Here is a 23155-nt window from a genome sequence, read left to right as displayed (position 1 = left end):
ACAAGCAAGGGATGATAATTTAATATTAAAGTACCTAAATTATCACAAGGCTTACATTGGGGAGCTCTCAATTATTACCAAAGCAGTTACTGTTAGCTCCTGCTCCCCACCTTAATTATCAGCTCTGGGGGAAATGATTTTTCTGAGCTTGATATGCTGCTGCTGTTACTGTGCAGCAGTTGCAGACGCTGTGGTTTCAAGGGAGGGCGTGGGGGCTGGATTATTCCAGGCCAGCTTTCCTCATGACTGAGAGTCTGAGGAAGCCAAGGCCTGAATTCAGTCAGACTCGCGTACGCAGTGTGGAATGGAGCTGCAATGCATTAACAAATGCCAAAACGTAACCTAACAGGAGAGGAGAGTGACCTGTGCCTCTGTGCCCTGCTGCAGCCTGAAGGGTTGCTGCCTTGTCGCCAGCTGCAATTGCTGGGTGCTGGCAGGATGAGTGCCAGACTTAACGTGACTTTCAGGCAGCCCTGTTTCTCCAGGGAGCGAGAGCACACAAAGCTCTGCAGAGAAGAGCTGCTTGAAACTTTTGCTCTGGAGAAATCGTCAGATGTGTTCAAACCTCTCTTCTCGTTATGAATGGATCCCAATTTCTGCATGTTCCTTCTTGATAAGTGCTTGCAAAATAGTCTATGTGACTGTATTCAGCCTCCAAGTCCCCTCTGCACTCACTCTCGGGTGACGCTGCGGGTTTTTATGATCTATCTATCTGCTACGTAATGTTTCTATTCTCTGACTAAACGGTGGAAGCTTTTTAGACAGGAGAAAGGGAAAAATAACACTGAATTGTCAATACTGTATATAGCTCAGTTCTTGCTCTCATATATAAATCTGTTCACATTTACAAATGGGCATTTATTCAAAGAATAACCTTCCACAGATATTCATACAATCCACAGATATTCATACAATCTCAAACCTTTGGCATATTGGTGGGTGCTGAAGAGTGATGTGCAGGCAGGTTTGAACTGAGCAGCTGCTGCGGATTCAAACTCAGGCTTGTAAATGTTGCGTTAGTAGCAGCTCCAGGGGTGAACTGTAGCTCAGTAATCACAGTTAAAATATGCTGAAATCTAAGCCGAGAAGGTACTGTACAAGTCACTCTCCAATTGCTAAGCCTTTTCAGGGACTTTTATTGATGTTAAATTTACTTTGCTGCTGCTGATCAATTTCTTAGGAAAACTGTCTGTTGCTAAAATAGTTCTGCTAAAAACTGTATATTGCTCAGCCTTCTCAGCCATGCTGCATTAAAGAACGCTTACCTCTATGAGCATATACAAGGAGAGCAGTGTAATCCCAAGGTTATATACAATGAGATGAGCCCTGAGTGAGAAAGCAGGCCTGTTCCTCATGAACTGGTTGCCCAGCCATATGCAGAGTAGGTATGCTCCAGTTAGGAAAAATGTGGGAAGGTAAGAGTCCAGAAGGAACCATCCTCTAACCCTGGAATCTGAAAAGAAATACAAGCAACAAGCAATGAAGAAGTTTTTGGTAAAGTATTGCTTAAAGTAAGGCGTGGCATATTGCAAAAGGAGTCTGCTAAAAGCACAAGAGAAAACCTGCCATGCTTTGCTCACTTCAGGAACTGTCTATTGTATTTAACTCCCCAAAACAGCATATTCATTTTGAATGTGTGGTGAAAACCACATAAAATTTGCAAACATTTAAGATCATTTAAATCTCCTCACTTTAATAGGACAGAGAAAATGAAAAGAAGAAAATATTCATAAACTCTTTTTTCTGTAATTTAATATTGAATTAAATCATATCTTAATTTGTTCAGTGAACTTACATCCTGCAGACAGTATTAAATATAAAGCATGCAGGAAAAGCTGCCAGTTCATATACTATTCTGCATTTGCCATGTGTATATGACGGTATATACTATTTGCTAGAAAACATTTGTATGGGGGGAGGATATTTCAAAAGCATTAAATAAGAAAAGGAAATGACAAACAAATGTTTACTTTGCTGGTCATCAGTGATATTTGGTAAGCCTTGCTCTCTTGTAGTTTATCTGTCCCACTTATATGATCCTGAAATGAAATATTAAGGTCCAGTCTTGCTTGCCTTATTCACGCAAGTAATCCCATTGGATATAGTCAGATACTTGAGTGTATACAAGTCTAACCCTATGTGCCAAACTGGAGGCACTGCTCACTGTCCTGTGATTGGGATGTCATGAGCAAAGGTGTCAATTTTAGAGTCAATTTTCCCCAACAACAATCTTCAGATCATGAATTGATGTTTTTCACTTTCAGGTTTGTCTAGTTTTCAAGAATCTCTCATGGGTTACAGGGTAAGTGAAGAAATCACTTAGTGAAAAGCTGTTGCGCAGTCGCAGTGGTTCCTTCTCATCTTAGAAACCATTTTAAATTATTTAGTTTACTTTTTAGAAAGACCAACACTAGGTTGAAAATTGTAAAACAAGAAAAAGGTTTTCGCAGTGCATGAAAAACTACTGCTTTTACTAACTGAGTGGAGTTTGGGAAGGACTAGGCTATGGAGGACACACAAACCAAGTGTGGTTGAGCGTTTATAAACTGTTACATGTTGCAACATTGCTTTGTCACTGAGAGAGTATTCTTTTCTTATAAATACATACATATATATACGTAGGTATACGTAAAGTGAGGCTTTACATGATTTAGCGTAATCTGCTTATGAACAGGACTATGAACACCTGCATGCTTTATAATTGCAGCCTCCCTCTGCTTCCCACCTTGCTTCCCAGTGGCTGCAACACTCATCTGTTGGATTTGGTCTCTATGTGGGTTATAAGCTCCTTTGCAGGAATGACTTCCAACCAGGCCCAAGTCACCTTGGAAATCCAGTACTCTCATGGTTTTGACTCTCCCTTCAGGGCTCCCAAAAAACCACCTTCACTCTCTTGAAGGGGAGGGGTATAGGACCAAAGCAAAGATGAAAGAAAACCATATGTCACAAAATACAGTCTTTCCTTTAGGGTGGTCTTGCACCAAAGCATTACAAAGCCTGAATGCTGATTTTCTGTCTTAAGATCTCAATGCCTATTTAAGATCACCTCGGTATGGGAGTAATATACTTCCAACATCCCTCTTAAGGTTTACAAGCCGTTTGAGAAGCTCAGCACTGAATGTATTTGAGGTGATTCTGCTCTCATGCGAGCTCTAAACAAGACACAGGACTCATAGGATATGTGAAGTTGTCTAAATGTTGATCTAGCATATCTTTTATGAATGTAAGGACTTAATATATTTAATTGATATCCTAAATGAAGATGAAGAAAGAAGTAATTTCAGCAAGACTGCTATTTAAAGAAGGGTCTCCCTACCTAGGCTCGGGGAGGGATTTCAACGTTTGGTGCATAAAGGTCACTTGCACAAAGGCCAGTTGGCATCAATTGATAACAAAGCAATATATTTGCTCAAAGAGCAAAAGTAATTAGTATAAATGAGATGACAAATTAAACTAAACAGCATTGAGTTCTTCCCCAGTATGCTCAGAAAACTAGTTTTCGCGTTGCCACGAGGAGGGTAGAAGAATGTGGGCTGATCCATACAAAAGCAGAACTCCTTGTGCTTGTTCAGGTCAGCATATTTAAAACCTATACTATTTCAATTTCAAGCTTCTACATAAACTATTAAAACATGTTCCCTTACTGATTATTTTCTGGCCCTGACCGCAGTATCAAGGGTAATGCAGTTATTAGTGAAGAGTGTTTTATGAACTGCAGCCTGAAGACTGCTTTATCTCCACTTACGCTTATCCTTGAGTCATGCAAAGAGAGAGATTTTTATGTGGCAGCAAGGGAGAGGAAAGAGAATGTATTTCCAAAAAAAAAAAAGTTATTGGAAGATGAAGAGAGATCAAAAGGACTTCTGTTGACTGACAGTAGGTTACCCCATGTCCAAGTAAGATAAAGGTCCACTGTCTATAGGAGAAAGTGTTAGCTTTACAATACTGAACCCATACAGCATCTGAATTCAAGACCAAGGCAGTGAATAAAGACGCAGTGTGAAAGTGCTGGATTGCAACAAGGGAAGGAGCAGGCGCACACAAGCTCCAATTGCCTCTTGAATGAGCTCATTCACAGTTGCTGGCCATGATGTGCCAGACCCTGGGGATGAAATTTTGGCTCCTCTGAAATCAGTGGCAGGCCTCCCAGACCTTTAAATGTACCAAGCTTTTATCAGTGAGGTTTAGAAACTTTCTGATTCAGAGTTTCTGGACAGCTTTGGCCAATTGGTGTCTGAGTAGATTTAGAACTTTTTGGTGCTGAGGCTGAACAGTTTTGTTAGCAATGTTTTGTTACTATTGAGCAGAGAAAGAGCGTTTATTACTTTATCATAGCTTTGCTGAAATATATCTGTTCTCAAGAGATAAAACAAGTAAGTGTTCAACTAGATTGATTTACTGCAATCCCATGTTTCTCAGTCTTGCATAACACCAAAAAAATACCCTGCAGAACAAGAAAGCTCTCGAAAAATGCTCTTTTACAGAATAATATGTTTATTCCACTTCTGTGCGTGTTGTTTTCAGTCTAGATAATCTCCTATCCAGGATCATTAGGACCAACACCAAATTGTAAGCCCACTTTTTATTAAGAGATGGAACTAATGGGAATGCACATGGCCTCTATTACCGGAACCAAAGGACTTGGAAAGTTAGTTCAAAAGCAAAAGTTGTAGTAAATTTGCGTACAAAGTCCAGCTGACAGTGGTGCACAGAGGCACAGAGCAGGCTAATATCTAAATCATGTTCAAATCTTGGATAGCACATCCCTTACTGTAGTAGTGCAGTAATGTAGCCTGTGTTAACCCGATCGATAACTACTAGTATGGTTAGAAATTGCCTTCAGGAGCTAGTTCTAGGCATTTCCTTTTCCTCTTGTACCCTCAGCCACACTTGGTAGTGATAACTGTAACTAGAACAATGACACTGTTATTTCAGGAGCTACTACCTAAAACATGAACTGTAAATGTGGGACTGATTTTTAAAAGAACAAATTACCAGATTCTATCATTCTAAGTCATCTTGCTGCTGAATGAAACGTGTAAAGTGGATGAAAAACAGAGGAGAGAAAGAAAGGGAATGGTTTGCTGACTTTAGACATTTGGCAGAAGCTCTCAATAACGTATTAGATTTTCATCTGTGGAGTCACTCTATCCAATTTAAAACTGTTTGCATTTTACCGTCAATTATTTGTGTGTATAAATATATTGCAGAGAGTTGTGTTAGTCATGAAATGTATGATATGGTGTCATTATACTACTTGCTCAAATAAGAGGCACGGACAAGAATTTTATCTTTGGCATTGGTGTCTGTAGAGGGGTGGTGATATACTTGGAAGGTAGTACAAATAATACTTATTTTACTAAATTGCTTTCTAAAAGCCCCAAATAATCTGCATGGTATTCTGTGCTGGATTAACTACAGTTCATCCCTTCAAAGAGTTTGTTGTGAATCAGCGAGGAATGAGGAATGAAGGAAAACATCATGTGCGTTTAAAAAGAAAAATAAGTACTTTTATATTTGTGATTACATTTGTTTATTGTTATTAAAATGTTTGACTGTGGCAGCTACTAATTAAAAAAAAACAAACTTATTCTACTTGTTTTGATCACTTCTGCTGCAGTTCCCAAGCTGTTCACTCATCACTAGAATTCTTTTTTTTAAAGGGTTCATGTCAACTGCACCGTTGATAGAAAGGATTTTGTACCCATTCAGACAGCTAAGACATGAAAATTCCTTGGTTTTAGGAATGCTACAGTTTTCTTTCCCTTGTTCTCCTAATTAAGCAAGAACTGTTTCTGGGACCTGGCAAATGTTATCACCACAAAATGAGAATGCATAAGCTACAGCTCCTTCATCACAGGCAGCAATTCTGGCGCCTCCTCCAGGTTTGCAGGGCTATTCATAAAGTTGAACACCATAATAAGCTGAGCGCCATAAGTTGGCCAGCATCAAGATGGCCTCACAGAGACGTGAAGCTTGAAGTCTGTTGTTTAAGCCCCTCTCTTACCTTCCTCCTTTAGCTGTGTAGTCCCTGTCCTAATGTTAGCCCTGACTTTGAAAATCTGTCCTCGTCTTGCCATAGCCCTTTTTTTTCTTTTCCTGGTCCTACTTAGTTTCCTTGTCCTTTGGTCTAGCCCCTGGCATGCCTGTTATTCTGCTTCAGCCAAACAAAGCGTAAGGCATCTCTAAGCTCTGCTAAAGTATCACTGTAGTTATTTGAGTTATTCTAGTCTGTACGGTTTTAGAAAGTACGATTAGGAAGTGGAAAGATGCAACTGTTCTCCCACCCTGCCTATTGGTTTATTGAGATTTTGCACATCCTGGATGCTGAGAGCTCTTCTTTGCTGTTGCACTGAGCATCCCTCTGGATTAGGCTATTTTCTAGGTTGCTGGAACACACAGTAACTGGATTATGAGAATTGAGAATTGGTCCTGAAATAGAACTTCCACTTTCAGGAAAATCCAGGATTTCAGAATTCATTTTTATCTACAGTAGGAGGAAATTTTGAAATGTTATGATATTTTCAGAAACAAAGGACTTCAAAATGTGATTTTTTTCAAATTTAAATTTAATTTTAATTTTTAAATTTGAATAGAAATTATTCATCTGGAAAAACGTGACGGCTTCTAGTTACCGCAATATTGTCGAGTATTAACCTGGATGGGAATTATTCCCCAACAGGGCTGTTGTTGGAGCAACTTACCTCGAGGTCCAAACATATAGTCCACAAATGCATTTACTTCTCGGTCAAAAGCTTTCAGATGCTCCTAAAAAAGGACACACAGCAAAGACATTATTATTCCATGGCTCACACAGACATCATGTCTACTGAAAAAATTAATTTAAGGCATATTGTGGTCTCAATTACAATAGAGACCTCATCGCTGGAAATAGTGCCAAAAGCAGGACTCTTTAGGAAGGGAATCATTTTCAAGATAGAGGCTTTACAACTGAAAAAAAGAGAAGTATCACAGCAAACCTGTCTGTGATGGCTATCATTTTCTCTTTACAAAAAATATCACTTTTTTGTTTTTTGTTCTTGTTTTGTTTTCTCAACTGAAAAGACTATTTGTAGAGAGAAGCTGTTGGTTCCTTTGATTCATTTCACAAAACTGCCTGGTTGTCACTGGCCTAGTGGCAGCACAGTGAGCTGAACACAGACACTTTGCTCTTAAAGAAGGAAACTTTTGTGGGAGGGGTCACTGGGGATTTCTCTAAATCAGGCACAGAGTTCCTTTAAAAAATCTGTAAGTAGAATCTTAAACTTCCACTAATGCAGGTCAGGGCTTTTAGAGAGGGAGGAAGAGGAGGCAGGAAGAGGAAGGATGAGTTACAGAGGCATTGTGTTTTGAGGTCGAAGTCAATGAAGTAGCATTGAAAGCTACCGGTAGGCTTAGCAAGTTTATGACTGACCCCTGATCAACACAGTCCTTTCCTCAATCACATGTGGTGGCACCTCCCAAACATTTCTTCCCAGAATGTCTTTCTGGACAGTGGGATGGCTTCCTGCATGCCTGGTGCTTAAACAACTCCTTGCAATAAGCCTGCAGTTGCTGAGGTTCTTCCTCTGCTCTTTCCAGCAGTGCCCTGCTGTGCTTGAGGAATTAATTTCATCTCTGAGCAAATGCGGCCAAACCAAGGTGAGAGACATAAAGCAATGCTGGGCATCTCGGAAGGGCAAGAGCTGCTGAGGGCTAAGTGTGCCTTTGAATGCCAGGGCTGCAATCAACATTAGCAGATCTGCCTAGTGAAGAGCCGTGTTTGCGTGTTGGCATGTCCAGCCGTGGCTTCTGTGTTCCCTCAGCCAGTGCTGGGTTGTGGTCTGGGCAGGGAGTAGGTCCTGGAGCTCCCAAGCCCCTTGTGTTCTTCCTTTCTTATGTTTTGGTCCTCAGAACATTAAAAGTGAACAGCATTGGTGTGAATACATAGGTCCTCCTTCAGATTTTTTTTTTTGCTTATTCCTGCTCTCTGTGAGAGCTCCCTGGAAGTGAAAGGTTTTGCAGCATCCTAAGCTGCAAAGGTGCATCTCTGCAAGATGCTGCTGTGTTCACCTTTTCTTAAGGGAAAAAAATAAAAGCACACTGCTTTTTCTTTTTTTTTTTAAAGGAGAGAATGAAACTGATAATTCCTGGTACTGATAATCTCCTCATACTTCACAGTAATGAGGAAATGAAATTAGCCTTTAATAAAGGGTCCTGAGTGCTGGCCCTGCAGGAAGGTGTTTTCTCTGCTACAAGCTCCCTCAGCAACCTAAGGATGACTTCTGTCACTGTAATATCCTTTATCAAACAAGGTACTTGGGCTACAAGGCTAACGATTAATGTGCATTTTATATTTTTCTGTCTGTTGTGCAGGGCATCGCTCTGAGCGTTGGCAGTGCTAGCAGTCTGACAGGATTTAAGTTTGTGTGTGGAAGATCTATTTACCTACACCTACAAAAAAGATGATAACTTATCTGAGCAACTCAAAGTACCCAAAAGGAAAGACGGGGAGAGAGAATAAAGGCAGTGATGATAAAGCAACATAGGGGTTTCTTATGAATGTCAGTATTTTTGCAACTGAAATGTTGATAAATAAGTAGCAAGGAATGCATATATGAATTATTGTTTTCATGCTGATTGCACTAAAAATGCTATGGGTATGGGGAAAAAAAGCTGGTATGGGAAAAAAACCCACCCTTCTTCTCATACTATGCTTATGTGTCTTTGTTAGTGTTGGCCTCTCAGTGGAGACCAAAGTCTACTGATTTCCTAATAGTTTTAGTAGTATGAGCCATGCAAAAATAATGTACATGCTATCTAAACTGTTCCGGTATCAAAACACCTTTGATTAGGCAGTAATCTCTCTGGGTGTCAGGACATCCAGAAGTTGATAATAAACTATTACTTTATGGAATTTATGATTAATACGTGGAACCCACCACTATAAGATTTCATGAAAGTTAGAACATACTGGAAGGAGCTCAAGAGACAAAGAGATGCTGAGCTGGGTGTTAAGACTGCAGCTGGGTCCAATGGATGGAGAGGAAGCCAGGAAGGGAAGAAAAAAAATAACTAGAAGGGACATTATCTGTTCCTTAGATCGTTCTTTTTAGCTTTTGAGATTAGTCATTTCTGCTCATGTAATGTGGTAATTTCTGTGTTCCACGGCGCTGGGGCATTATTTCAACCCTGACTCCTGACCAAGACTAAGGGCTAGCCTGCATTACAAAGGCTTTATCAACACGGATTTGTTCTCAAAGCTCCTAATAGAAGCACAGCCTTCTGACTTTGAGAAACTGCTGGCTGGAGGGCTCTTTTGCCTGTGTAAGATACATCTGTGTGCAACTTTTTTGCTAGCAGAGCAATCTTGCTGTTTGATTCCTTCCTAACAATTAGCACCACTAAGCCAGCAAAATTAAAAAAAAAAATAGATCTGTCCTAAGAAGGAACATACTTTGGTTTGACAGAAATGACTGAAGCTATGCAGCAACTGAAGAAAAGAAAGTTGTTCTGGTACTGGTCCAAATCCAGATGGGTGCCCATCTGGGCATGGGCATACTGTTGATAATGCTGCTATTTTGCAGAAGGTAACAAAGGATAGCTAATATAAAGAAGTATTGCCAACTCAATCTAAAGGTGTAGTTATCATTTTAGAGTTAGAAGATCTGTATCTTTGCTTTGGATATGCAATCTGTGTAATATATTTTAATTTAATGTAAACATTTCTGTGTGAAAATACAGTTTGGTGAAAAAAAAAAAAAACAGAAGGCTGTTCCAGCTTTAGCAAAAAAGTGAAAAAATGACTAGGCTTTATGTTTTTCTTTTCTCTTCCCTTTTCCTGTCTTTGAAAGGCTTTCACAATAAACTGTAAGCATGCCATGAAAGAAAGATGTTGTTATTCTGGTTAGTAAGATATTTAAAAATTTCCTTTTAAATACTATTTATTTATTTATTTATTTAAAATTATTTTAAAATTTGCTACTTTGAAAATAGCAAAGGCTAGTACGGTTCATAATTGACAAGTATAAGTATTTCTAAAGGACTTCAGTAACAGACATGTTTTGGGAGAAAACATTTTTTTAATTTGACCAATTAGAATTTATGTATTTTTCATCCATATTATATTTTATTTCCTTTATTTTCTCATACTATGCAATATAGCACAAATGACAGCTTCAAATCTTTGAAATAATTATAAAGGGAAATTTCAGTATGAAGGGAGATTTGAATTTGCTGTTGACATGTTAACAGGCTTCTTGCTTTTAGTCTTATAGTGTTCACAGACCCATACTTGAGGGTTCACTGAGAAAAGGCAGAAGAGACTTGTAGGCCACGGAACCGCCATGAATTCATTCCCATCTCCAGCAAAGCAGCTAGACTTTTGCATTGTTGGTGGCAAAAAACCTGCCATGTTCTTTGTCATCTGTTCAAGTGACTAATTATCTTCATTTCAAACAAACAAATGTGCTTTCCTTCTGGTGAGAATGTGCATTGTTGAGAGGGCAAAGTGGAGTGGGTGACTTTGTGGCTTGAAGGTTGAAAAATTTCCACATCCTCCTATCTGGAGTGAGAGTTTGAGTGGCCTACATAAGAGTCAGAGGACACGGACCTCTTAACTCTCCTGCTTAGACATCTTATGGCTCTCAGGGTATTATTCACAGAGAGCATTAACAGAAACAGTTGCCTACTAAATGCAGAGCCTTCACTACTCTGCCTACGTGCTACTCATACTCCCTTGCGCTGGGGCAGCAGTGCTGTGATGAGCTTGTGTGTGTCCTGGGCAGGAGGGCTCCTGCTAGGTGCCAAGCGTACCGCTATCCCTCAGACACTGTCGTTCAAATTGGTTTCCCACTCTTCCCTTTCCTCATGTGGCTGAAATCTGTGTCTGATACAGTTTTCAGTTGGTAGCAACATATCTTCATGACTGAGTTTAAAAGAAACAACAGTCTCTACTGGGAATGGATGGGGTCCTGGAAAAGGAAGAAGGCTTAGTGATGGGAGAAGCAGCATATTTGCACTCTTTCCTTCTGCATTTCAGCCCAGCTTCCAGCAATATTTAAGCCAATTACAGTGGAAGGGGGTGCAAGACAGTGAGGCTGCCATATGAAGGAAAAGGCTCTAAGCAATTCTGCAGTAAAGGAAAGAATACACAAATATACTTGTATTTTTATAGCATTCCCCCTGCAGAGAATGCAGGAGGGAATCTGAATGTAGGAACAACCATAACCTCCGAGTTAACTTTGCCCAATGCTTTTGCTAACAGAACGTTAACAGGGTATATTAAAAATAAGTTGAACATATGTTTCTCTAATGTTAAACACCTCTGTCCTCTGTGCAGAGACCTGTTGTTACTGAAGGTTATCCATGGCATTTTCCTTCAGCAAAGCAGCAGGAGCAGTGACTAGTCCAAAGGAAATCTTTGCAGCTGGATATATATAATCACAGCCAAGCCAGGGCAAATAACTTCAAAAGTCTCTTCCACGAGGGCTTGCAGAGGTGTGTCTTTCAGCTGAGAGGCTTTGCCAGCTGCAGAGAGGGCTCTGCCAGTAGATTTGTACAGAAGCTGAACCTGCCCTTTCTGGGAATCGCCCCTGGTAGACTAGAGAGGAGGAAGAAAAATGCCTCTTGGGCTTGACTTTTGCATCCTGTGGCAGATCATCTAGGAGGAGAAAGGAGCAAGCACCTGCTTCAGGAGGTTTCTGTGCTTCTGATAAGACATCAGCGAGTCAGCTCAGGCTGTGAGACCTCCCCAGGAAGACAACTGATGCTTGGCCTTTCACCCAAAGTGCCTGCATGCCATCATGTTCACCAGTCGTAACCTCAGTGCAGACACGCACCCTGTGTCAGCTGTAGCCAGTCTCGCCCTTATCTATAGCTGCAATGTCCATTCTCACTGCTGACTATTTTTCCTAGTTTTCATAGGCTTGAATCTATAGGCAACTGTTGTTATACTTCTCTAAAAGAAACCCTTAGTCAATGGTAGAGTTTTACTGGGGTTTTTTTTGTTTTGTTTTGCACCGAAGGTGTTTTAAAAAAAAAATTAAATTTACTTCTGAGCTTTCCCAATATTCACCTTACAAAAAAAAATTTTCCTATAAAATGAAGATCAAAATGTAAGTGTTTTTGTACATGTCTTCATTCTCTGCTCCTAATCAACAACAAATACCCTTCCCTTACCCCCTGCATTGTCACCAGAGAAACAAGTTTTAACACTTGGTACTGCAAGGCTTCACAAGCTGTCAGAGTTCTTATGTCTTTCTGAAAATGGCACTGTCTAACTGCAATATACCCTACTTTGTACCTCTAACTTTATAATAATGAACAAAAAACAAATACACCACATACTGCTTTAATGCAGTTAAATTTGCAAAGCGAATTGTATGTCATGTTGCTTAGTAGGACTCCCATAGTCCAGTTTCCCTAGCTTTAGGAGTTGCCCTTATACATAGGCACGTTATGAGCACCTTGGCTCTGCACGGAAGGCCTCTACAGTGAGGAGACCCTGGAGAAACACTCCTCTCAAGCTTTGTCAGTCATTTGCTGATGGTTAGGGTACTCCCAGAAGAAGTGGGAGCTGGGAGTTTGAGCTCTTTAGCTTAGTAGCAAATGGACTCAAGCCGTCTCACTTCTGGAGAAATGGTGCTGATAACTAGTCTCCTTCACTTCAGGACCCTTTCATTTTTGTTTAATAAGAGCTCTCTTTTTACTTAGATTTGCAGTCCCACCTGGTGCTATTCATGCTCAGGCCACAGATGGGAAGGAGGACCTAGGTGCAGAAATATCTGGCTTACGCCTTCTGTCAGGACTTATAGTCGGGTTGAAGCACCATCAAAGTCAAAGGTGAGTAAGTCTTAAGAAATAGAACAATTTTTGTGAAAAACTTTGTGAGCAAGTGGATTATGAGATGGTATTTTCAGTGCACAGATGAGCTATGTCAGCCCTCAGTCCATCTCTAGACTCTTCTATGATTCCTGGTAGATTGAATACATTATATTAATTGCTTCCATAAAATAAGCCAAGCCTGCCTATCACCTGCCTATCACTGTATCACCTATGTTGCTGTCAGATCATATATCATTGCAAGATAAATTGGTTTTACAAAATTGATCAACTTTTTTTATTTTTAAGTATGAAGAAAAGGAATTTGGAAGGTTTTTGCACTACAGTTTTATGGATTAATATCAATGTGAATTAAAAACTAATTAATACTTGCTACACTTCTCCAAAATCTATTTATAACTTAAATACTTGAAGGCATTCAGCCTATTAGGCATTATTCATTGTTTTATTTTTTCAAAGACTGGTGATAGCTTCTCTTGGATGGAAAAATCCCTTTCTAGAATCACTACTTGTAAGATTTTCCTCTACAGTTTCCAAACTTTTTTTGCTCTAGTTATTATAATCATATTAAGTAATCACTAAATAAGCATGGCAATCTCAGTGCTCAAAATAGAACTCATCTGGCTGTAAAAGAAGAGGGGGAGGAAAAAAGGTGGCTGTTGTGGCCTGATTTGCAAAATATGTCCATCATATACATTCCCGAGAACCATATCTTTGTAGCCTATTCGCTTGCTTATTAGTTGCAAAATGAAACGGTCACCAAAGCAGTTCAGTACAATCCTTTTAAAAGTAATCCTGCTCAACTCTACCTACTACACAGGGGAACATCAGCTTAACTTGTAATTAAAGAAGATTTCTCCAGGGAGACCTCAGATGTGGCCTATCAGTTCCCAAGAAAATGATAACAATTATTGACCTCATTTTTCCTTTGCTCTAGGAATCAGATTTGAAATCACAGTGTGACCTGAGATGGGACATAATACCTGCCAGTGATGATGTGACAAGACTGTCTGTATGAATGCAAGGGGATGAACAGAAAAGAAATGAGTCAAAAATGAAAGGGTAGATAAAAATTTTGCCTTCTACTATTAGCCCAAGTAAGTCGCTTTCCCAGGCAAAGCAAATAGTCTTTTGGAACCAGTCCTGCCTTGAATAAGAGAAAGCTCCCTCTGGCAAAGGAAGGTTCTTAAGCTACAAGCAAAGAACCACAATGAGGTTTTACAGAGAGGTTAATTCCGTTACAGTCTCTTCCTAATTAGTCTGTTAAGCTCTTGTTGATTTTTTTTTTTTACAAGGAGTTGGCTAGACAGATAAATATCAAAATTCATTTTACACCGGCAGTATGAAAGCCTACAGCATTCAACATGCCTGCTTCCAAACAGCTAGCCTTAATAAACAATACTTAACCAAACGACTTAATGAAGGAGCAGTGCTTATCACTTGCTGTTATGTGAGAGCAAAACTACACTATGAGAGCACAGGAAAACAATTCTATCATAGTAAGGGAGGGTAATTACCCTTTTAAAGCTTTAGATTAACCAGATTATTTGGCTTTGGAACAGGAATATGCTAAAATGATTTCCTATTCATACAGCTTGTGCCCTGCACGTGCCATGTATGCTATTAAAAGTTTTTTTGTTGCAAAAAGCTTGCATCCTAAAACTAGACCCACACAATGAATAAACAAGATGGGAATTGGCAGTAAGTGGAATGGTAGGGGAGAGTTATAGCAACATGTTTATGAGTTGCATCAGTTTTCTGTGTATGCCATGTCATGATAACATTGTTTTCCTAAGTATTTGCAGAGAGTAAAATACCTTGGCACTGCTAATAAGCTGATTTTGTAAGTTAGAATGCAGATCTTTTTTTGTACTTGGCATACACATTTAGACATCTTTCTGGAGTCAGCAAGACAAATAGACAACACATCCATTTAAGTTCTGTGAATATCTTTTCTCAATTTTCCACTGTAACAGACTTAAAGATCTAAGATGAATAGTAGATTCTAAGCCTGTGCACAGGATCTCATGGCTAGCTGGACAATGAACCTTAAAAAAAATTCAAAAGCAAGAGCTGCAGTTTTCCCATAATCCTGGCAGTGCAATGAGACAAAGGGTACTCTATGTTTAAGAAGTAGGCTTCTTGGTCGCTGTCCCAGATGTCTGTAATGTAACACTCTGTCCGCACGATGAGGATTAATGTGCAAGGGACTGCCCCTCCTGTTACAGGCAGGGAGGATCATAAAGGATTTTCTACCATGTGTTTCCTGGCCAGGGCTCTCCAGCACTAAACAGTTTTGCCTGACTTCCTTAAACAGCTGCTTCTAGTGTTGTGGGGTATTTGTCTACCAGAGCGGGAGAAGAATGAGACAGGAGTATTTGAAAACCGACATGGTTAGAATTTCCAGTTTCTCTGGACAGATCGGAAAATAAGCCTCTGGGACTCTCTCTTTAAATAAATAAACAAAAAATTGTATCTTGCATCCTTTGACAGAAAATTATCAGCAGCTCTTTAGAATACTCTAAATCAGGACCTCAGCTGCTAAAATATTAGCTACTGAATTCCAAAATAAAAATGGCCTTCCCCCTGCCCCCTGAAACTCCTCCTTCATAATTTTACCATCAGCACAGGAACCCCTTGAAATTAGTAGCATGGATCAACCGTTTTTTCAAAAAGTGCCAGGAAAGATGGCTTAGCCTTTGCTACTATCTAACCCCTGGATGCTGAATTCCATGCTCTCCCTTTAAGAGCATAACAAAAATTTGGAAAAATGCTTAATTGCTCTCAAAAATTACTACCTGCTTAATTAAGACTTTTCTCTGCAATACTAATTACCCTTGTAGATATACTTCTGGTAGGAAAACAGTGTTAGAAGACCGAATACAGCCTGTGAAGCACGTCAAATAAGACTTTGAGAATTGCTGGAAAAAATGACAACTATATATGTAATTAATGTGTGTTTCAACCCATACCATTAACTAATTCACATAGTCAGGGCATATGGAGTAGAATAGGCTTATCGTATATGTAATGCTCAAGATTCCATCCGTAAAAAAGTGAAGGAAATGCAGCGCGCTTACCTGTGCGGTGTATATATAGTCAATATAGCCTGAACTTCCGAAATTCACTGCTATTTATTTCATATTATTAACATGTTTTTAAATTGCTATGCTACTAAATGTGTGCAGAGGAACACTTTAAGTATGAAAACTTCTAGGAACAAATAGACAGTGGTAGGGTAGGATATCTTAGTTCTTCAGGAATAAATAATGGTCCTGAGAACACCTTTGTCCGCATGAGCAAAACCTTCTCCAGTTGGTGCAGTCGTTCCTTATTAAATATAAATAAAAAACAAGTTGGTGCTACAATGATGCTGCTTTTTAGGCGCTCTGATTGCTGCTGTGCTGGCTGGGGAGTTGAGTTCCCACGTGCCAGCTCCTTGGTGGTGCACTGCCGGCTTTCTTTGGGCAGTTACCACCACCTCAGACCTCTCGGCAGCACTGGTTGCATGATTGCTATGGATTGCAGTCGAGGTGAATCTGGTTAACTGAAATTGAATAACTGCTCTTTGTTAACCAGGCTCATCCTGAGTGAAATGAGTTATGGAGAGCTCAAGGGAGCAGCCTCGTGGGACACTGATTTCTAGCAAAGGGAGGGTGTTGTGTGCCTAGGAGTGGTCATTTCATCTACTAGCATGGCTGGATCAGGAACAAACAGATGATCATGTCCTTGGTGGGCTTTTGTAGTTACTTCTTTACTCTTAGTCCCCCAAACCAAGGTCCCTCTGTCCTGAATTTGTAGTAAGCTAAAACGCTAGCTTCCTATTTTCATAGGTTAACATGCTTTGATGTTAGTCGTGCTTTCAAGCTTTTGACTGCCACAGTAAAGCTAGAATTATATTTTAAAAGAATAGTTGTAAATTAAGACTAGTGACCTGCACACATTCAGAAAAGCCAGGAAGTATCAATTAGGGATTAAAACCCTATCCATTAAAACGTATCCATAGTAATGCCCAGGGGTTTGCTCTGCTTCCCAAACCCTTTAGTAGTTTGAGTTTAAACCTCACATAAAGCTACTGAGATGAAACCTGCCTGCCTGTATTGCCCTTGTGGATTCTATTTCTTTTAGCCGAAAAGTTGCACCTATAAACACAAAGTAGAACTGGGCTAACTTCCCAGAGGCACAGTGCGTCAAACCCTTCCCTGCTGAAGCTGTTATACCAGGTATGGAATGGGACACATCTACCCCCTCCCCTTAAGGGAGGGGACCCAGAGGAATCAGGACATCTAGGAGGCCGAGTGTTCTTCGCATTGTTTTAACCCAGTGCCTAGGGGTAAATGCCATGCTGGCTGCTGAATGTCTGACCGCTGCCGCGGGTGGGGCCTTACTATTTTAATTTCTCTTCAAAACTCGGAATAAAGGAGCCAAACAAAGTAGCTTAGTGCTGCAGGTTAGCTCGTGACAATGTTTTCGGAGGAAGAGCTTGAGCAGCTGGCCTAGAAGAAATGGCAAAGCTGAGCTGAGCCAGCCATAAGGAATCAGCCAACTTTCTTCCTTACTTCAAGCATAGTTATAGAAAGGATGAAGTACTGAAAGGTACTGAGGAGGAAGGGGAAGAATAAAAGGACAATTGTTCTGTATCTGGGAAAAATACAACAACATAGCGGGGGTTTTTTCTTTCTTTTTCCCCATTCAGAGACTGATGAGATGGGTTATGTTGTAGTCTGCTTTAGTCACATCCTTAAAATTAATAGCACCCAACTTGTAGAATTGTCTTCGTAGTTCAGGTGAAGGAAGTCTGGTTGGTATTTGTCTATTAGAGGCATGGGCTGTTCTTGTTTTGCGATCATTTTGCTACACCATTTCTTGTCTAGTTGCTGCGCAAAGACATAGACCCTCCCCTGAACTATTTACAGGGATGTAAGCAAAAAAAGGGGAAAGAAAACAATAGAGTAGGAGGAGGTGTTTGTAGCGTGCTGCTGTGGATTATGGAGTCCAGATCCAAGCTTCTAAGGTTTCAGTGTTAATCTTCCAGCGCATGCAAAGCCTTTCAATTTCACTTCTAGGTCACTACCCAAGTACAAAATACTCTAACAGTTGGGTGAAGAATAGAGGTACAATACTCAGTACAGGAAACTTTTCAATGGGTTAGTTACGAGTATAATTTACTCTGTTTACACTATGAAAGAAACTTGAAGTTTTAGGTCAAAAAAATCTTAAGAAGAGCTGCACTTTCTGCAATTATCTATTTATAAAAATTAGAATCTGTAAATTAAATGGAAGATCAGACAGATTCCAAGCTTATGAATTTTAATAAATCCTTCTGCTTTATCAGTTTGACTGTAGTTTTCATTTATAAATAACTGTTGATTTAAAGAAAAAAGTAAAGGCAGAATAATTTTAAAGGCTGTGCACATTGCTGCAACTATTTTGAAAAGAAAGCATGAGTGGAAGGTGTTCACTGCGTCAGTGGGTATGATACAGAAATGGCCTTACGATATGTTTTTTAAGTTGTTTTCTTGACTGTATCCAGTACCAGAAGATTTACGTTTGTTTTCTCGGTAGAAGCTTTTTACACGGCTTTCTTCATAATTCTGGGAAATCATCTGATACAATGAACCTGAGCTGACCTGTAAAATCAACTGGTACTTGATCCAAAAGTTGGGAGTTTCCATGTAACTTAATGTCTAGGTGAGAACAGTACACCACAGTGACTGTCCCACCCATCTGGATTGATTTAATTATCTCTGAAAGTACAAAGATAATTCTCAGCGCAAACGTGGAAATAGACATTGCAAAGACAGAGATCATGTGGAAAAATATTGATTCCTTCAATTGTTAGGTATAGATGAGGTCCAGCAGTGCCCTGTAGTGGACAGACAACTGACAGGAGAAAAACAGTTGCTGGCAAGGTCAGCCTGACCTGGGACCTGATATACATCACAAGCATCAGTCCAGCCTGCAGTACCTGGTTCCAGCAAATAAATATCCTCATGAGCTCAAATTTCCAACAAGTGAAGTAGGTGCTCTGAGCCTCTTTAGTTTTACTTCTGTTTCAAAGAAGGATCAGCAACACTTCTTATTTTGCATTAAATGAACATTGCTGGGAAAGACTACTTGAAGAAATAGTAATTTCTTACAATTGAATGTAATAAATGCATTCACTTTACTCAGCATGTTAAAAGTAGCTTTGATGGTATCTAGAGTTGTTGCAAGTAATTTAAGTATTGCTAGAGATATTCTTAAAGACAGGTGAAATGGGAAGCTGCTCATCCTAGATAAAACTGAAGGGAAGAAAAAAAAACTAACTAGCAGACGCAGAATAATTATTTGCCATGAATACATGTTGCCCAGCAGAACTGGGGAAGGTAATGATGATTAATCTAATTCTTAAATATTATATTAGAGAATTAAGGGGTTATGGAAAAAGGCAGCAGCAAAAAACTTACATTTCCCCTGGAAAATAGATTATAGCAAGAACTGTACACCTCTGTTTAACTCTGTGGAAAGATGCTATGTCTTTTAAACGTTGTGGGGGAGGAAATATGTGATAGCAGTGAGAGCTGAGTAAGCAGTAAAACAAAAGGGAATGCAAGTATTCCTAGTTTCTTAAGATAATCCATCTGACTTATTTTAGCAAGATGCTATGAAACAAGCTGGGAGGTGATATCTGAAAACGTCCTTTAGTACTTTTCCTAGCTAGGTCTAAGCACTGTGTTATTTAGGGGCTGTAATTGAATTTGACCTCTCCTTCATTCTTGCTGTACAATTTCTCCTTCATAATTCAGACTAAAATTGTCTGTTGTATTTACCTGAAGCTCTGATCGGCTGACTATTGATCCAAATATATTCAAGCTGGCTTAATGGGTCAGATGCAAGATAATTTCGGGTAGTAAATATTCAAACATATTCGAAGTCTCAACTGATGACTGAATTCCTTATAGCTGTTTAATGATCTCACTTTGTCTTTTCATACACAGATGCCCATGTTGCAGTGATTACTTTGGTATTTACTAGCTCATTCTTATTAATTTGCATGACATCATTATTTTACCAGTATTGTATCCTGTGATGCCTCTGACACATCAAAGAAATAAAAAAATCTTAGAGAGGAACTGTAACTACCTTCTAGAGACTTAAAATACTTTGACTTGTGTGGTTTTGGGCATAGATTGATTTGGTGTTACCTTTTCAGGATTCGTAACGGTCAAGCTTCCTGATGTAGCCAACGGCTCCTGTATCTGAAGAGGCAAAACTTCTGAGGGCACTTTTAAGGGTGGATCCAGAGTTTTCTAACACTTTTTTTTTCTTTTTTTTTTTTTGTGGAAGGACTTGATTTTATTCCATAAATTTTGTTTCCATAACTTCTATGGAATAAGGTGTCTGCTATTTGGAGGGTGAGGAGAACTGCTGAAACTGAACTCGCCTGCATATTGGCAGGTTGGAAAGTGTCTTTTGTTTCTGCTTTCTAGAACAGTAGAAGGTAGGAAGAAGAGATGAGCTTATAAACATTTTGATTTCCTCCCCCACCCCGCAAGCCAATAAAAACTGGAAACGATGAGTTCTTGTTTTGCTTCATGCATAGTTTTCTGTTAATATTAAAAGATACATTTCCAAAAGAAAATAGATGAGCTCCCAGTTAGGGTTTTACAGGGATCAAGTACAGATAGCCCAGTCAAGAGTCCTAAGTAAGAAAGGCTGCTGGTTTTTTAAGCCACAGTGTAGTTTCTTGTGTGATAGCAGAACAATTTTGGAACGGCACCTCAAGAAGGTGCATAATCCTAATAGCTGAGAGTTGTACTCAAACCAAAAAGCAAGACAGATGTAGCTGTTCCTGTGAGCAGGATACTCTTTCATACTAGAAGAGCTTCTAGATTTGGAGAGGAGGGTGGTTTTGTGTAGCCAGTCAGTACTGCAAGTTGTTTAGATTGCATAAAGAGATGTGAAAACTAGATTGTCAAGCCTGTAAATATGAAACAAGACTTTACGTTTATTCTCACTGGACTCTTGACATGCATGGACAATTGACAAACGCTAGAAAAAATTAAACTGTGTACTTCATAAAATACTGTTCTGTCGCAAATGACAACTTCTAGCAGATGCAGAGCTCACATGACCTCACACCTGACCTTTTAAACTGCAAAAGAAGTAACTTGGCTTGCTGCAGCCAGCAAAGAAAGCGGGTGTGGATGGTGTTATTCAGAGCTGCCTTACCAAAATGAAAGATGTACCAATTCCTTGACAAGGAAATCGCCCTTGGCAACTTTGCCAACCATTCATTCCTTGCCAGTTTGAAGGCACATTGCATTTTGGAACGGTTTTATCCACACTCACAGCAAACTCTAAGGAACAAAGTTCCTTTACTTCAAGCTGGCTGTGAAAATGCATGTGTAATATAGGGAAAAGGAGAAACAGAATCTGATACATATTTTCCAAAGTGTCACTTGAGAATACAAAGTAATGTTTGAAGAGGAAAATATCTTCTTGTTCTGCTAACTGGTCCTTCCTTATTTTTTTTTCTTCCTTTTTGTCTTCTGAAATCTTTGAGGAGAAAGACCTGGATTTCAAACATTAAGTTTACCTCATATAAAATCTTTGACTTAAATTATGATTAAAGAAAACTGGGGGAGAGGAGAGGAAAGGGAACAGAAAAGAGAGTTAGTTTTCAGGTTTAATAAGGAAATCAAAAAGAAAGTATAAAAGTTCTCTTACGTCCCTCTCCTCCTGGCCCCAAAAACATTGTTGTAGTTTTAGCTCTTTTACAATCTCAGGTCAGGCTAATGAACTTCAAGAATGCCTCTTCCTTAAAGCGTATAAAATCCCAACAACAGAGCGCAGTCTGCTGGCATGGGATAAGAGGGTGCATGTTCGAATTAGCGTCCTTCCTCCATTAGCTCCAACAGTAGGTATCCTAGAGTTTAATCCACATATAGCTGATATTTTAAAGTCCAAAACTCTGAAATCAACTGTACTACGGAAACATCCAAACCGCTTTCTCCTTGAAAAGAAAATAAAAATCCTAAAGACTGTGCTGTATGGTAAGGCCCTAATGACATAAAATGCCTGTAAACTGCATGAGTTATTGTCACATAGGGAATATAAAAACAACTGTAGACTTTTCTTAATGTGTAAACTGTAAAGTGTCATGAGTGATAATTAGCAATTAGCATATGTTAGAAGACCTTTAAGAACAGGGAAAAAAACTGAGTTTTGTTGAACTTTATGCTCAATTTTAGGATATTTAGTAAAATTTAATCTAATAATTGGGAAATTTAGTAAGGTCTAGTAGGTCAACATCCAAACTGCTTGAAAGGCCACCCTATCGCTCCCATAGGTCTCCCAACAGTAATGAAAAAAATAATCTTAATTTTTTCACCCTCTATTTACAAATCTTCATGCAGCCATTTCTTCCATGTGGTCTTCTATTTCCTTCAGTTTGGGACATCTGACACCTACTATTTTCTTTCTCAATCCAAAATGACCATGAGAGGAAGTGCAATCCAGTTTAAAAGTCATTAAGCAGATGGACTTCGTATTTAAAAAAAAAAAAAGTCGTAAATACCAGACTGGACTGCTTTGAGTATTAATGCCAACAAAATGTTAATTGTCATATTCTTGAAGATATGGGAGGAATGTAAAGCCCCAGTGTTCCTTCCTGCCCACCTAGATCGGAGCACAGCTACTTTTCATGAACTAAAATGGTTTTGGCTGTGCTACTTAGATAAGAAGCCCCACAGAAGATGCAGGCATTCAGTTTATTTCATCCTGAGCTCCAGCTGTCAGTTGTTCAGCAGTCCTGTGTGTAAAGATGCAATCAGTTGGATATTGTGGTCCACATATTTAGAAAATAATAAGGCAACCCTCATGTGGGGTATGCAGATAAGGGATTTGTAAGCTTAGGCACTTGCAAATTGGCTGATAAATTTGATATGTTTGAAGCCTGAAGTGTGCCATTTATAATACGGTTGAGGTTCAGTATCACGAGACGTTTCTTCTTTGTTGTAGGTGTGGATCCTTCTTGTGTCTTTCCATGATTCCGGAACAAGGCAGGCTCATCTCAAGAGGTTTCTGGCTCTAAATGACTAGTGATACACTTAGCCTCATTCTCCTGATTTCCCTCCCTTCTCCTTTACCTTCTTTAATTGCCTCTCAGGGTGTACTTGTGACAAGTATTACTTTATCACTGATTATGAACTTCAGACTCAAATTATATGAGATTTAGTATCTATTATCAAGTGCCTAGGCTCCTATTATCAGGAAGCCTTAGCTTCTAAATCAGATTTGTAGGCAGTGGTTAATGTAAACTGTCATATAACATGGCATGAAAACCTTA

At 39.4% G+C, this 23155-nt stretch overlaps 1 protein-coding gene across 5 annotated transcripts in view; it reads right to left on the bottom strand.

Moving 5' to 3' along the window:
- The window catches only part of ELOVL2 (ELOVL fatty acid elongase 2), a 64280-nt gene that overhangs the window by 20353 nt on the left and 20772 nt on the right, over nucleotides 1-23155 (bottom strand). For all 5 annotated transcript variants that reach the window (XM_068931861.1, XM_068931865.1, XM_068931862.1 and 2 more), the window contains exons 2-3: nucleotides 6705-6768; nucleotides 1266-1453 (exon numbers count right to left, since the gene is read on the bottom strand). In XM_068931861.1, coding sequence (XP_068787962.1) covers nucleotides 1266-1453; nucleotides 6705-6768 — 252 coding nt within the window. The remainder of the gene's footprint in view (nucleotides 1-1265; nucleotides 1454-6704; nucleotides 6769-23155) is intronic.

Source organism: Struthio camelus, chromosome 2 (genome assembly GCF_040807025.1).
Source record: "Struthio camelus isolate bStrCam1 chromosome 2, bStrCam1.hap1, whole genome shotgun sequence".
NCBI classification, from domain to species: Eukaryota; Metazoa; Chordata; class Aves; order Struthioniformes; family Struthionidae; genus Struthio; species Struthio camelus.
The sequence above is the reverse complement of the archived record's forward strand: the minus strand, read 5'-3'. Positions and strand labels throughout refer to the sequence as shown.